The sequence below is a fragment of the Myotis daubentonii genome, chromosome 3 (assembly GCF_963259705.1).
Source record: "Myotis daubentonii chromosome 3, mMyoDau2.1, whole genome shotgun sequence".
In the NCBI taxonomy this organism is placed as follows: Eukaryota; Metazoa; Chordata; class Mammalia; order Chiroptera; family Vespertilionidae; genus Myotis; species Myotis daubentonii.
Window position 1 is genome coordinate 90,804,553 of NC_081842.1, and position 14,658 is coordinate 90,819,210.

The following is a 14,658-nucleotide window of genomic DNA, read 5'->3' on the forward strand; positions in this document are numbered from 1 at the left end:
AAATTCCAATGGCATTTTTTACAGAAATAAAAAGTACAATCTTAAAATTTGTATGGAACTACATAACCCTCATAGCCAACAGAACACATTCTGATTTTAAACAGTATTACATAGTTATAGTAATCAAAAGAGTATTGTATTAGCCTAAAAAAAGACACCTAGATAAAGAGAACAGAGCACAGATCCTAGAAATAAAGTTATGCATTTGTGGTCAATTAATTTTCAAAAAAAGAGCCAAGAACATACAATGAGAAAATTATAGTCTCTTTAATAATTGTTGATGGGAAAGCTGGAATGCCACATGGAGAGAAAGAAAGAAAGAAAGAAAGAAAGAAAGAAAGAAAGAAAGAAAGAAAGAAAGAAAGAAAGAAAGAAAGAAAGGAAGGAAGGAAGGAAGGAAGGAAGGAAGGAAGGAAGGAAGGAAGGAAGGAAGGAAGGAAGAAAGAAAGAAAGAAAGAAAGAAAGAAAGAAAGAAAGAAAGAAAGAAAGAAAGAAAGAGATGGAGGGAGGGAGGGATTGAGGAAGGAAGGAAGGAAGGAAGGAAGGAAGGAAGGAAGGAAGGAAGGAAGGAAGGAAGGAAGGAAGGAAGGAAGGAAGAAGCTGTCTTACACCATACACAAAAATCAATTCAAATGGATTAAAGACTTGAACATAAGATCCAATATCATAAAACTAAAAGAAACCATAGTTAGTAAGTTATTTGATATTAGTTCTGGGAACAATTTTTGGATATATGTCCTCTCATTTTATCCCTGGCTCCCATTGTTTCCTATATTGGAAACTATATGGCTTTCTTTTAGTCACCTGCAGCCATTCCCTTGATTTGGGAAGTTTTTCCCTATCTTCTTGGCCTACTTAGTTCTGACTAGTTCAGCTCTCTCATAACTATCACTTACTTTAATAAATCTTCCTTGTAGTCTTTTTTGACTATGATAAATTTCCCTAAAATCATATCTCATACTACTTTGCTATTGTTCCACAATAGCAAATTTGCATTCCTACAAATGAATATTTGGTTAATCTCTATATCTTTTACTAAATGGCAATTACTAGTTCTCAATTAATTCCACATTTCTAAATCCAATGGTAAGTGCTCAGTTTTCATTTATTAAGAACATTTAACTCAGTCGAACAACACTTCCTTTTTGAAAACACTTTCTTCACTTACTTTTAATTCTTATTTGAGTTCTTTGCTTATATTTTATCATCTGTTTGATCTCTTTAACTTCTGGATACTTGAGAACTCAGTCTTAATGTTTTTGATTTCTTCTTTCACTATACTCATACCTTAGGTGAGTTCATCCAATCTCATAGCTTTATGCACTGTCAATTGACAGTGATTTCCAGGTCTTTATCTACAGTGTAAAACTTTCTCCTAAATTGTATATCCATAGACAATTTCTACTTGCTATCTTCACTTTTAACAGTGTTTCCAACTTTACATATTGAAAGTTTAGCTCTCATTATTTTACCATGTTTCTCCCAGTCTTCTCCATCTTGTAAATGTAACTTTGTCTTTTCACTTTTTTAGACAAAAACAAAGAAATAAAACATTGAAATCACCCACACTTCATCTTTTATATCATATCTCACTTCCAGTCAGCAAATTTGAGTAGGTGTAATTTCAAAAGACCACTTATCATCATCTTTATTGCTACAACTCTACTCCTACGACTGTCATCTGTCCCCTGGTTTCTTTGAAAAGTGTACTAACATCTCTTACTGCAGTTTATTATCACCAGAGCAGCCAAACTGATCATGTTGAAGCTAAATCATCATGTCTCTCTTCTGCTCATTATTCCAGTGTTTTGTTGTTGTTATTTCTGTTATTTGTTTGTTTGTTTTTAATCTCAATTGGAACAAAACAGAAATCCTTATATGACGTGGGACCTCAATGCCTGTATGACCTTCTCCCCTGTTTGCTCTCCTAGGTTCAGGCTTTTCTAGCCACACAGGGCTGTTCAATGTCCCTTGAATAAACTGTACCCTTACTGCCTTTAGTCCTTTTATCTTTGTGATTCCTCTTTTTTGGATAGTTCTCCAAGGTATCTGCATGGCTTGCTTCCTCGCCATCAATTTCCTCATCAAATATTTCTTTTCCTAATCTCCCTGATCAACATTAGAACTACTTCCCTTCTGTACTATGTCCAAGCATTTTTATCTCGCCCTTTGACTTTATTTTTTCTTCATAATGCCTATCACATTGTAACACTCCTAGAGGCCCAGTGCATGAATGCATGCATGGGTGGGGTCCAGCCAGCCTGGCCCCAATCCCGGCAGATTGGGGGTGGGCCTGTCAGGAGGAGGAGATGGCAGGAAGGGGCTGTGGGTGATCGGATGGCGGGCCCACCACTGATTGGGGTTAGGGGAATAATTGGGGTGGAGCCAGCCATGGGTAGGGACTGTGGATGGTGGGCCAGCTGGCCCCGCCCCCAAGTGGGGTGGGGAGTGCCAATCAGGGGCCAGAAGCCTGGGGGAGGGGCCATGGGTTGTTGGCCAGTTGGCCCTGCTCCTGATAGGGGTGGGGGGCTGATCTGGGGTGGGGCCAGCTGGGAGAGGGGCTGCAGGAGGTTGGCCAACCAGCCCAGCACCCTATTGGGGTGGAGAGTGCGATTAGGGGTGGGCCAGCAGGGGGAGTGGTTGCAGGCCTATTGTGGTGGGGCTGGCTGATTGGGGGCGGGGCTGGCAGGGGTGGGGGGAAGGGAAGGGGTGTTTGGCAGGCAGCCCTGCTCTTGATCAGGGTGGAAGAGTCTGATTAGGGGCAGGCCTGCAGCGGGGAGGGCCTGAGAGGTTGGCCAGCCAGCCCCTCCCCATGATCAGCCGGTTTGCTGGCCATAGTGGGCATCATAGCGACTGGTCTTTATGATTTGTTATGGCCGTTACAGTCACTGGCTTTTTATATATATACTAGGGGCCCGGTGCACAAAATTCGTGCACTGGGTGTGGGGGTGGGGGGAGTGTCCCTCAGACCAGCCTGCCCCCTCTCACATACTGGGAGCCCTCAGGCGTTGACCCCCATCACCCTCCAATCGCAGGATCGGCCCCTTGCCCAGGCCTGACGCCTCTGGCCTAGGCGTCCGGCCCGGGCAGCGGGGAACTGCAGTGGCAGCGGGGGGTGCAGCGATCGCGCGGGCTCCGCCCCTGCCCCTGCAGGATGCCTCTGGCTGAGGTGTCCAGCCCGGGCAGCGGGGACCCACAGCTGCAGCGGCCCCGTGATCGTGGGCTTCGCTTTAGGCCCAGGCAAGGGACCCCTAGCTCCTGGGACTGCCAGCTTCGACCGTGCCCAGCTCCCATCGCTGGCTCCACCCCTACTTCCTGCTATCAGTGGCCAGGGCGGCAAAGGCACCTGATTCTCCGATCATGGCTGGGGGGCAGGGCAAAGGCGGCCCTGGGGCCATTGTGTCTACATATGCAAATTAACCCCCATCTTGTTGACAGTTAACTGCCAATCTTAGTTGGCAGTTAACTGCCAATCTTGGCAGTTAATTTGCATATAGCCCTGATTAGCCAGTGAAAAGGGTATCGTCGTACGCCAATTACCATTTTTCTCTTTTATTAGTGTTGATAGATTATTAGTGTATAACTTACTTAATTTTACTAATATATTTGCAGCAATTTCTGTCAATGTTGGGTGAAGGAATTAGTGAAAAAATGAATGAATGAGAGCCCCTAAAGTCCCATTATCCTAGCACACTACAGACATTCAATAAAATTTTATCAAAAATAAAAGAACATACTTTTTTTCTCCTTACTCAAGAATGTTTAGTAAAAAAACAAAACACAAAACAAACAAAAACTTCAAAGATATCTTATTACAAGATAATTCCATGCACATAGATCATTGGCATGGGCTTAGAACATCGGTCACATTTTATTCATTACTGATTATCAAGTTTCTATTCTGTAATTATGACATTTAATTAATAGCTATTTACATATGGATATCAGTTATTTTTTGTTTGTTTGTTAGTTTCATAATGTTTTTACTGATTTTTAGAGAGAAAGGGAGATGGAGAGAGAGAGAGAGAGAGAAACATTGATGTGAGAGTGAAACATCGATGTGAGAGTGAAACATTAATAGGATGCCTCCTGCAAACTCCCTATCCAGGAGTAAGCATGAAACCTGGGCATGTGCCCTGACTGGCAATGGAACCATCAGCCTTTCAGTGCACAGGAACATGCCCAAAGAACTGAGCATACTGGCCAGGATTCGGTTGTTTTAAAATTCCTTACAGATGTCCTTTGATTCTTAAAACTATATATAGTTAGTGATATTAATAGTTTCATCCCTATTTACTGATATGAAGACTGAAAAGCAAGTAAGTGGTAAAGTAAAAACTGACATCCAGGCAGTCCTCAGGTTATGTCGGACTCGATGTACATCGTTTCATGGTTATGTCGCTATCTCCCATTTATTTATAAAAAAAAAAATGTTCCATCATTTCAACATATGTACATATGTGCTTTATGTTTTTTATTATGTATTTACCACAGGTAAAGATCAAGAATTGTTATCTTTCTTTTAATTTTTTTTTTTACTGTTTCACTTCATGACTTCTGTGTATGTGCTCCACGTGAGTGACATGGGTGCTTATGTAGGGGGGTTCTGACTTAGGGTGAAAATTGCGTTATGTCATGAGTAGGAACGGATCTGCGACATAACCCATAACCTGAGGATCTACTGTACTCTGATATCCTTCACCAAAGCTTTGAACAGTACAATTTGCTCATGGTAAATATTTTATAATATGATGTCAGGTCAAATGAATTTTTCCATTAAAAGTATATACCTATAACTCCATCTGATTTGAAACATGAAATGGGATTTATTTTTAGTCTAATGTAACTATTGGCCTTACATAACTTTTTTTGAAAATTCCCCTAAATGCCCAACTGCTACACATTAATCACTGTATTTCTCATTATTATGATTTTTTCTGTTTCAAAACCTGTAAGAAGCCTCCAACCTTGGGCTTTTAATGGCAGACTTTCTAAAACCCCACCCCACAGCTATACAATAAGCACAAACCAATTTTATTAACATAATAGAATGACATGAAACAACAGAATGCATTGAGTCCCTGAAGATCCTGCCTTTGGGATGAGATGCACTTAGATAGAATAAAAAGCACTGCAATGACTTATTTATAATGGAAATTGGGACATAAACTTATGATAGCAACGCTTAAACTAATTTTTAATCACTGCACAAAATTTACTCTGTTTTGGTGGCAAATGAGTTATGTTTATACACATGTCCACAGGAAAGCTCAAGCCTGTATTTGCATTTCAAAAAGAAAGGAGTGAGCAAAATGAAGTTCCATTAAATCAAGTGAAAAATTATATTTGTTTAGATTTGCAAATGGAGTATCTAGAGGGGTTGTTCCATCCTGTCCCACATCAGTTTGTACTGTACAACATTAATGTGGACAGTTACACCAGAGTAAATAATGAAATATTCTATAAAGCAACTACATGGCAAAACCCCTATACAGTGAGAAATAAAAATCAGAAACCACATCAAATAAAGTTTCACTTTAAAAACTAAAATTATGTATATTTTGACCTACTGATTCATCTTGTCATAAAATTTTCAAGAACACACTTTTTAACCCTGTTACCCTCTTCTAAGTTTAGCATTTTACATTAGCTATGACTAAAACATTACTCATCTTATTGAGAAACTAATTACCTCCTCACTTTCCCAAGAGGGAATAAGTAAAATTAACATATGATAAAAGGATAAGGGACCTGAAAGAAAAAGAAGAAAAATAAAACAAGTCTGGGAGAATATTTTTTTGTCAGCAATGTACCCAACTTGGTAGGTCCAATTTATTTGTTTCTGATAGCTCATCATCTTTCTACTTTACCCCCATTCCAACCCGAGTCCTGCCTGGGTGGATGAGACATAGGTAAAAACATTTAAATTAATAAGACTTAGGTGACTGGTAATACTGATTAATCTGGCAACTTTAGAAATTTTAAAAGATACAAAGCTTGATCTCAGGAATCATTAGGTCTGATTTTGAATTGTGATCCTGCCTTCTATTCAGTTTGGAAACGTAAAACAAATTTATTAACCCTTTGCTTTATTTCCTCATTTTTAAAAAATGAGAATAATAACAGTATTTACCTCAAATTGTTTTGAAGGTATTAAATTAGGAAACATATAAAATATTGAGTGTAATGTCTAGCACACAGTAAACATTCAAGAAATGTTAACTGTTATAATTATTATTGTTATCCATTCTTTTCAAAGTTAAAAAAATGCTGTAGCTACAAATTATATCTTTAAAAATGTTACTACATTATCATATATAGCAATGTCTCTGCCACTTTTCCTAGAGAAGTGAGAAGCACAAGATGATAGATTAAGCAAATCTCAGCCAAGTCCACCTGGAGCCCTTAGTGAATATGTTATAGAAACATAATATGCTTTTAAATTCTCTGACATACTGTATATCTAATATTCACAACATGTTTTCTTATATCAGCTTGCCTTGCATGGGACAAATAAACATAAGCTTTAATAACTGTTTCTTGATGAGTTATTTTTTATGAAGATTTTATAGCTATTATGCAAGAATTTCCTCACACTTTTTAAAATTAAAATCTAAACATAGTTTCAACAAAAGGAGTTAAGTGATGTATTCAAAATAAATTATATATAACCTTAGTCCTCAATTTCTTCACAGAGACAAGTTATTTTTACATTTTAAGTATTATATAAACCACTCTGTGACAATTTTTCTTCATTTTTTTCCTTTCTGACATTGGGTTGAAATTCCTTAATGATATCATTTATACAGTTTGGTTTTTGATATTTTAATGTGAAGAAAGAAAATATACTAATATACCTAGTGGACTATGCACATTATGTTTTATGTGTTTACTAGAGGCCCGGTGCACAAAATTTGTGCACGGGGAGGGGGATTCCTCAGCCCAGCCTGCACCCTCTCACAATCCGGGACCCCTTGGGGGATGTCCAACTGCCTGTTTACCCCTGCGGGATCAGGCCTAAACTGTCAGTCAGACATCCCTCTAGCAATCCAGGACTGGTGGCTCCTAACCAATCTCCTGTCTACCTGCCTGATCACTTCTAACCACTCGCCTGCCTGCCTGATGCCCCTAACTGCTTGTTTGCCTGCCTGCCTGATCACCCTAACTGCTTGCCTGATTGCCCCAACTGCCTCTGCCTGCCTGCCTGATCATCCCTCACCACTCGTCTGCCTGCTTGATGGCCCCTAACTGCTCACCTGCCTGCTTGATTGTCCCTAACTGCTCACCTGCCTGCCTGATTGCCCGTAACCACCTCTGTCTCAGCCCCCACACCTGGGACCCAGGCTTCCCTCCTCCGGTGGCCACAGGCAACCAGAACCTAGGCTTCACTCCCTCTGGCTGGCTGCAGGCACCCGGGACCTGGGCTGGTTTTGCCGGGCAGGCACCCGGGACCCTGGGTGGCACCACCTGGGCCCCGGCTTTGTCAGGAAGGATGTCCAGAATGATATCTGGTCTATCCAATCTAATTAGCATATTACCCTTTTATTAGTATAGATCAGCCGTGGGCAAACTACGGCCCACTGGCTGGATCCGGCCTGTTTGAAATGAATAAAACTAAAAAAAAAAAAAAGACCGTACCCTTTTATGTAATGATGTTTACTTTGAATTTATATTAGTTCACACAAACACTCCATCATGCTTTTGTTCCGGCCCTCCGGTCCAGTTTAAGAACTCATTGTGGCCCTCGAGTCAAAAAGTTTGCCCACCCCTGGTATAGATGATTAAACATGAACGCATCATAAAGATGAAATACAGCTGATACTCAATAAAAGCTTTAGTTTTTGGGTTTGTCTTTTACATCATGATTTATTTTATTTTATTTTATTTTATTTTATTTTATTTTATTTTATTTTATTGTGTGTGTTGTTCCACAGACATTCTTTAAATAACAATAGAAATGATAGTAATAAGTACAATTTACTGTTTACTGGGCACCTTTCCATAGTTTAATTTCTTTCTATACATTATCCCATATAATTGTCATAATAACTGAATATTGAATTAAATTAATTGAACTGTCCAGGTGTTCAAATCTAATAAATTGAAAATCAGGATTTGACCTATGTCTGTCAGAGTACAAAATGGAAATTGTTAGTATATATACTGCATACAAACTGAAAATATGTGCCCCAGTTAAGATAAAAATCTTAGAATAGTTTGAACCAATGTCTCAATTTCAACCTCATATATGCATTTCAATTTACCTCCAAGGTATAAGGTTCACTAGAGACTTTTTATATTTGCACCTATATGAATGCTTTACTTAACAATATTATATATGACTATTACTTAAGTCTAGTAAATTGAAATACTGATTCTTCTCAAACCACATATATAACTGAACTTTGATTGGTGAGTGTCCTGCATTATCTTTCAATTCTCATGTATAGTGAAAAGAATTATGTTAATTATATTTGAGCACTGAAAAATGATTGTGTGATTGAAAGTAATAGCTAACTAGAAATGACATAAAATTTTATCTTTACTATAGTTGCCAAATTTTAAATTCAAAAAAGCCGAAAAATCAGGTTAGAGACTAAAAAGATACTTACTAGATTGAAAGTATTTAGAAATTTTACAAGATTTTTAAACAACATTAGTCATTAAAATACATGTAGTCTATATTTATAAGTTTACAATAGCATAAAATGAAATAATTTTATACAAAAAATATAGGAACACTTTATGGTACCTTTTTGTCTACCTCTAACTGTTGATCTTTTTAAAAATTTACTGTGATATATGAATGTAGAATAGATTGTAGGGTATCAAGGATTGAAGCAGAAGACAAGGTAGGAACTTCTCCAGGCCAGCTCTGAGAAATAAGTGGTTTGAAGAAGAGAGTTCCATGCAAAAGCTACTATTCTCATGGTAAAAATAGGATGTAATCAGGATAATTTTATCCCCGTCAAAGAAGGGCAAACTGATAATTAATTGGCTATGGGGGGCATTAAGTCAAAGAAGTTAAAGATGTCTCAATTATTTTAAACTACAAAGTTAGGGAAGTATTTATTCATGAGAAAACACAGCAAATCCTGAGGCCTCAGATTTGCAAAAGAATAGGTTTCAGTTTTTAGTATTCAGGTGGAAATGTTTAGTAGGGTGAATGGAAATAGCAAATAAGAGCTTAGTGGTAGGAACAAGTCAAGAAAAGTATTCATTGAAATCAACTAAGAAACCTTCAGAGAAAGAAGACAGTTAATGGTAGTTGTTTTCCTTTTGATTGCGAACAAGATAAACCCATCTGGAAAGCTTAATTAAAAGGCCTTCCTCAAGGATAAAAGACCTTCAAAATGCAGCACAATGTGGTCATTCTCTTGCCCTCTCTTTGTACATCCAGCTTTCTTTTTCTTGATTTAATTAATGTTCTTATTCGGTCTACATACAAAAGACATGGCCACACAGTTTAACAAAACTGATTCCCTATCTCTCCTTTTTCTTGCCCCTTTCAGTTTTCTCTCTCTCTCTCTCTCCTTTCTCCCTTCCCAGTTCTAAGTTTTCAGAGGAGGAATTTTATTAGGTCCTTTGCTTTTCTCTTAATAGTCAACAATGGTGAGAGAAGTTGGTTGTAGATGCATAATCATCTAGAAAAAGACTGCTTTCTTTATTTTGTAGAAGTTAAAGTTCATCTCTTAAAGGGGATGTGGAGCACTGAACCAACACTGCAATTAGTAATCTTTTCAGGGATCAAAAATATAATCTGAATGAAATCTATATTCCAGAGCAAGATATAAAAACAGAAAGAGGAGTAAATAAATAAGTAAATACATACATACATACATACATTTTGCATGGAGACACTGAAATAAAAAATCAAGGGCAAACGAAAATCAAAATAAACAATATATATTCAGCAAAACAAAATGAGTAATATGAAGATTGGGAAACCACCATTGGATTTGAGCACTAAAGATTAATTGGTAGTCTCCAGAATGAAAGTTTCTGCATAGGTAAGAAAAGCATTAGCTGTTAAATGATTTAATGAAATTCAGACATATTTATAATTTTGTCCTCGGAAACCAGGATAATAACCAATATAAAAAAAAATAAGGAGGGAATTAGGACAATTTCCTACACCATTACTAATGAATGGTGACTCTTAGTATATCCTCTCTTTTAATGTAAACACCCATAAATTATTTTAAGAGTCTGTTTAAAAATTTTATTGGGAAGTTAATGTCAAAATATTATTAGACTTTGTGTTCTGGAATGTAATTCTTAAATATATATATATATATATATATATATATATATATATATATATATATATATATATCAGGACACATGACTCTCTCCAATATTTCAGAGGCTCCCCACATTTGGATGGTTTCATGGGAAGAAATGAGTGAAATATGATCCTCTTCAAAACTTCCCTTGTTTCCCTGTAATATATATATTGTATTTGGACCAGGAAATGAACTATTTTTAAGCAACTGTGTTTTATATTACCTTGGGTTTTATTATCCTCTTACCCACTCTTTTATTTTTCATGTTAAGGAATGCCATTTTCCTTAACATGGAAATTGGTCAATAAAAGCATTGAGTATTTCTCTCTATTATTATCCCTACATAATATATATGTTTCAATTGATAGAAATAAAATTTCAATTTCTACTTGAGGTACAGTTCATTTTAGAAAGTGTCATTTCTGGTCTCTATAAGACCTTATAGATGCAAAAACATAGTCAAACTATGTCCCAAAGCTCCCTGCAGGCTTGTACACAATTGGAGAAAGGAGATTTATACTCCGGAGTATAAAATAAATAGGTGTAGAACAGTAGGGATGGTGATGTGAAAAGCACCAAATTGTGTGCAGAAAGATATTTGCATTGTAAGATCCTAGCCAGCTTGATTTCTGACATGACTTAACAGATACCTGTAATATAATTTATGGCTATAATTCTACATTGGTAAATTGTTTTTCTATACTTAATCCTTTGTAACTTATCTATACTAATAAAAGCCTACGTGGTCGTCATGCCATCACCCATGACTCCCTCATGCCACAATGAGCAATAACCAGGAGGCTGCGGGCTCGGCAGGAGAGTGCGGGTGTGCGGGGCTGGGTGAGCTGCGAGGCACATATGGGTGGATGGGGACTTGATGATGCATCCCCGGTGGGAACTTGAACAGGAGGTGCATCGGGGGACCAGATGGTGGCTGCCATTGCCCAAGGCCAGCCTGAGACTCAGGCAAGCCTCGGATGGCGGCTGCCACTGCGAAGGCCTGAGGATCAGGCAATGAGGGCGGCCTTAGGCTCACGCAAGCTGCAGTGTCTGGGAGAACCAAGGCTCAGGCAGCCTCGCGGCTGGCAGTGGCAGCAATAGATGGGGGCATCGCCTTCCCCTGACTGCTGGGTCGCCTCCCGCAGAGGGAGGCCAGAGGCAGCAACAGTGAGGGGGTGATGGGGGCAGTGCCTTCCCCTGATCAGCCAGCCGCCTCCCACAAACTATCCTACAGACTGCCATCAGTAGGCCATCCCCTAAGGGCTCCCGGACTGTGAGAGGGGGCAGGCCAGGCTGAGGAACCCTGGCGCCCCAGGGCACAAATTTTCATGCAATGGGCCTCTAGTATATTATCATTTGAATTATTGTCCTTTGTTTTTAAAAATTATTAGGTGATCATACATTTGAGTATTACAATAGGTTTTATGTAGTAAAATATGGTAATGGCTCACAATCACTCGATTGCCTATTGAATCAACACATTTATTTTCCTCCACTTCCATAATAACACAGGTCTTTCCTCAAAACCTGTCTTCATTATACTGAAATGAACTCTACTCATTTCTATTTCTATACCTTTACTTATGCTTTTATTATTTTTTCTCTGTACTAATCTTTTCAACATCTTACCCAACCATCAAGAATCAGTTCAAGCCTTACCTGCCACTTAAAGCATTCTCTGAGGAGGACTCCAGCCTAAATAATTATTCTAGCACACTTACAGAAATTGTGGTAGGCAATTAGACAGACATGAGCACAGCAAGGGTGATAGGTCAGGTACGGATGACCACTAGGGCTGAAAGCTCTGGGTGCCCAGCAGCAGGCAAAACTGGGAGAGCAAGGACCTTCCTTCCAGGGTAACCTTTCCTTACCTAGTAAACCCTGGTTGTGATTTAGATGCCCTGACCTTTCATATCACTGGCCATGCAGCTCAGACGCTCCCTTGACCTTTCCTCCCCTGCTATGCCCATAGTTGTGTGGTAGACTCCATTGGAAGAGAAACAAGGAATCAGAGTGGCCCCATGAGGTCCCTTGGATGTCTACTCCCTTAAACATTAACCCTCAGGGATAACATCTAAACCTCAGCTGTGTTTCAGCTCCAGGCTCAGAAAAGCAGCAAAATCAGACAAGTGATGCCACAGATAACCTCAGGACCAGCTGCACTGGCTACTCACTCCTTGCCATGGTGCTGACCAATCAGTGGAGACCCTGACTCTGGAAGGACACACCTGGAAAGCTGATGGATATTCTATTGAGATCCTTTCCTAGGACCTTCCCTAAAATTTCCACCCTTAAAAGCCCTTAGGCAAGAAGACCCAGTCTGCTCTCCCTCTGGAGCATACCAGTGCCTTTCCACTCCTCCTCCACTTCCCCCTCAGCAAGTTGCCCTTACCTTTCTCTCGCCTAAGTTCCGAGGGCCCTTTCCATTGCCTCCATAATGTAATTTAATTCCTGGGCCCATTTCTTCTACTGCTCACTTCTATCTCAGTGGTTTTCTAAATAAACTTTCTCTTATAGTTTAAGTCTTGGCTCTGCATTCTTTCCTAGCTGGAACTCAGTCACCAGGGTTGCTGAACTGAGGTCTGGTCTGACTCCACAGGTCTAACACCTGGTGCCATTCTCACCATCAAGAAAACTACACATTAGGCTAGATATAGAGGATACAACAAATGGTAACATGGATTTGCCATCTTGTCTTTTATATCGTTAGTGTTCTATAAAACAAATATATTGCTAGGAAAATAGTACTTGCACACTAAATGGTTAGCCTTATAAATAGGGAGCAGTTAACTTTCAAAGATGACTCTATCATAGTGTTGAAACTAGCTATAAAACTAAAACCTGGGGAAGGGCAGGGCTGGAGGGAGAAGATAACAGAGAAGGTTGGCCTTGGGATGAATTTGAATAAGAGAAGTAGAGAAAGAGACAAAAACACCTGCTCATTTCTTCTGAGCACACATAAAATTCTTCACAAAGAAGAGGCAGTTTTGTGAGAAGCAAAAGGAAACCAGCATTGTTTAAAATGCAAATGTTTACCTAATTCAACTCTTACAACAATCTTTTGAAGTACTTATTGTTTATTCACACTCTGTAGATGAGGAAACTGAAGATAATAGATATATGACCAATAAGATAATTGCAGTTTTGTGGCATAATAATACATGAAAGATTATATATATATATATATATTCACTTTATAGGAAGGAGAAAATTTTTTAAAATATATACATTGTTGTAGAGAATATAAAATCAAAACATAAACTATAAACCTATGATACAGTATTATACATATACTAGAATTCTTTCAAAACCATAAAGATTGGCACATTAAGCCAAAAGTATATTTCTTTCAGGGAAACATTCTGGCATTAGACAAGTTCATCCTTCCTTGTGAAAATATATATTTTAGAATTCTAGCAAATGCAAACTTAATGCAACTAGGAAATAGAAGGAACATCATAAATAGCAGCCCACAGTTTATAATATTCATTTTTAAAAGATAACATTTTCTCTTCACATAATTCTATGAAGGGTATGTTCAATTTTGAGATTTTCTATCAGTCTATTTTATGTTATATTTTTCCCAATTTACAATTTCACCAAGGAAACAAAGGTCAAAAAACTAAATATTAGTGCACAAAAGCAATGTTTAAAGTGAGAAATAAAACAAACAAACAAAAAAATCTCACAAATCATCATGCAAACACAGATATATATCAGAAGCTGAATAATTGAAATAATATATATTTATATTTGTAAAAATTTGTGATGAATATTTATATACTGAACTAATATTATCACCAACAGAATTGGCTCCATCATTTAAGAGTACTTAGAGGACTGAACAGAAAAATGAATCATGGTGAATCATGCAAAACAGATAGGAGCTCACCTTTAATTTTATTTTTTGAAGCAGCAGCTGGTTCCAAGAAAAGATTGCACAAGAAGAAGAGAACAAACAGAGATTAGATATTAAACAGAGTCTCTAATAAGAAAAAGAGATATGTTAGAACTGTTAGCTACAGTCTAAAAAGATGCATTTATTATTATATGATCAACATACTTTTATGAATAGGGCCAATGACAATGAAAGTGACAATTGGTTATATTTTGTTAGTATATGATCTAACTTCGTGAATAAGAAAGAAAAAATAGATAGGAGCTGAAATTCCATTGAGGACTGTAAATCTTTCTCTATTTCCTTCTTAACTCTAAGCTTAAGTTATAATTGAATTAAAGAAATACTCATATATAGCTCAAATATAATTCAGATTATTTAAGAATTAAAATATAGCTCACGAAGTTTGGAGCAATCACAAGGGCAAGCCACTTGTATTTATTGCGTGCTGACTCAATGTCAGAGACTGAGGCT

General features: G+C 38.0%; 1 protein-coding gene across 2 annotated transcripts in view; it reads right to left on the bottom strand.

Annotated features, from left to right (window-relative positions):
* Nucleotides 1-14,658, bottom strand: part of CADM2 (cell adhesion molecule 2) — a 1,236,504-nt gene that overhangs the window by 364,547 nt on the left and 857,299 nt on the right. For both annotated transcript variants that reach the window (XM_059688077.1, XM_059688076.1), the window contains exon 2: nt 14,179-14,205. In XM_059688077.1, coding sequence (XP_059544060.1) covers nt 14,179-14,205 — 27 coding nt within the window. The remainder of the gene's footprint in view (nt 1-14,178; nt 14,206-14,658) is intronic.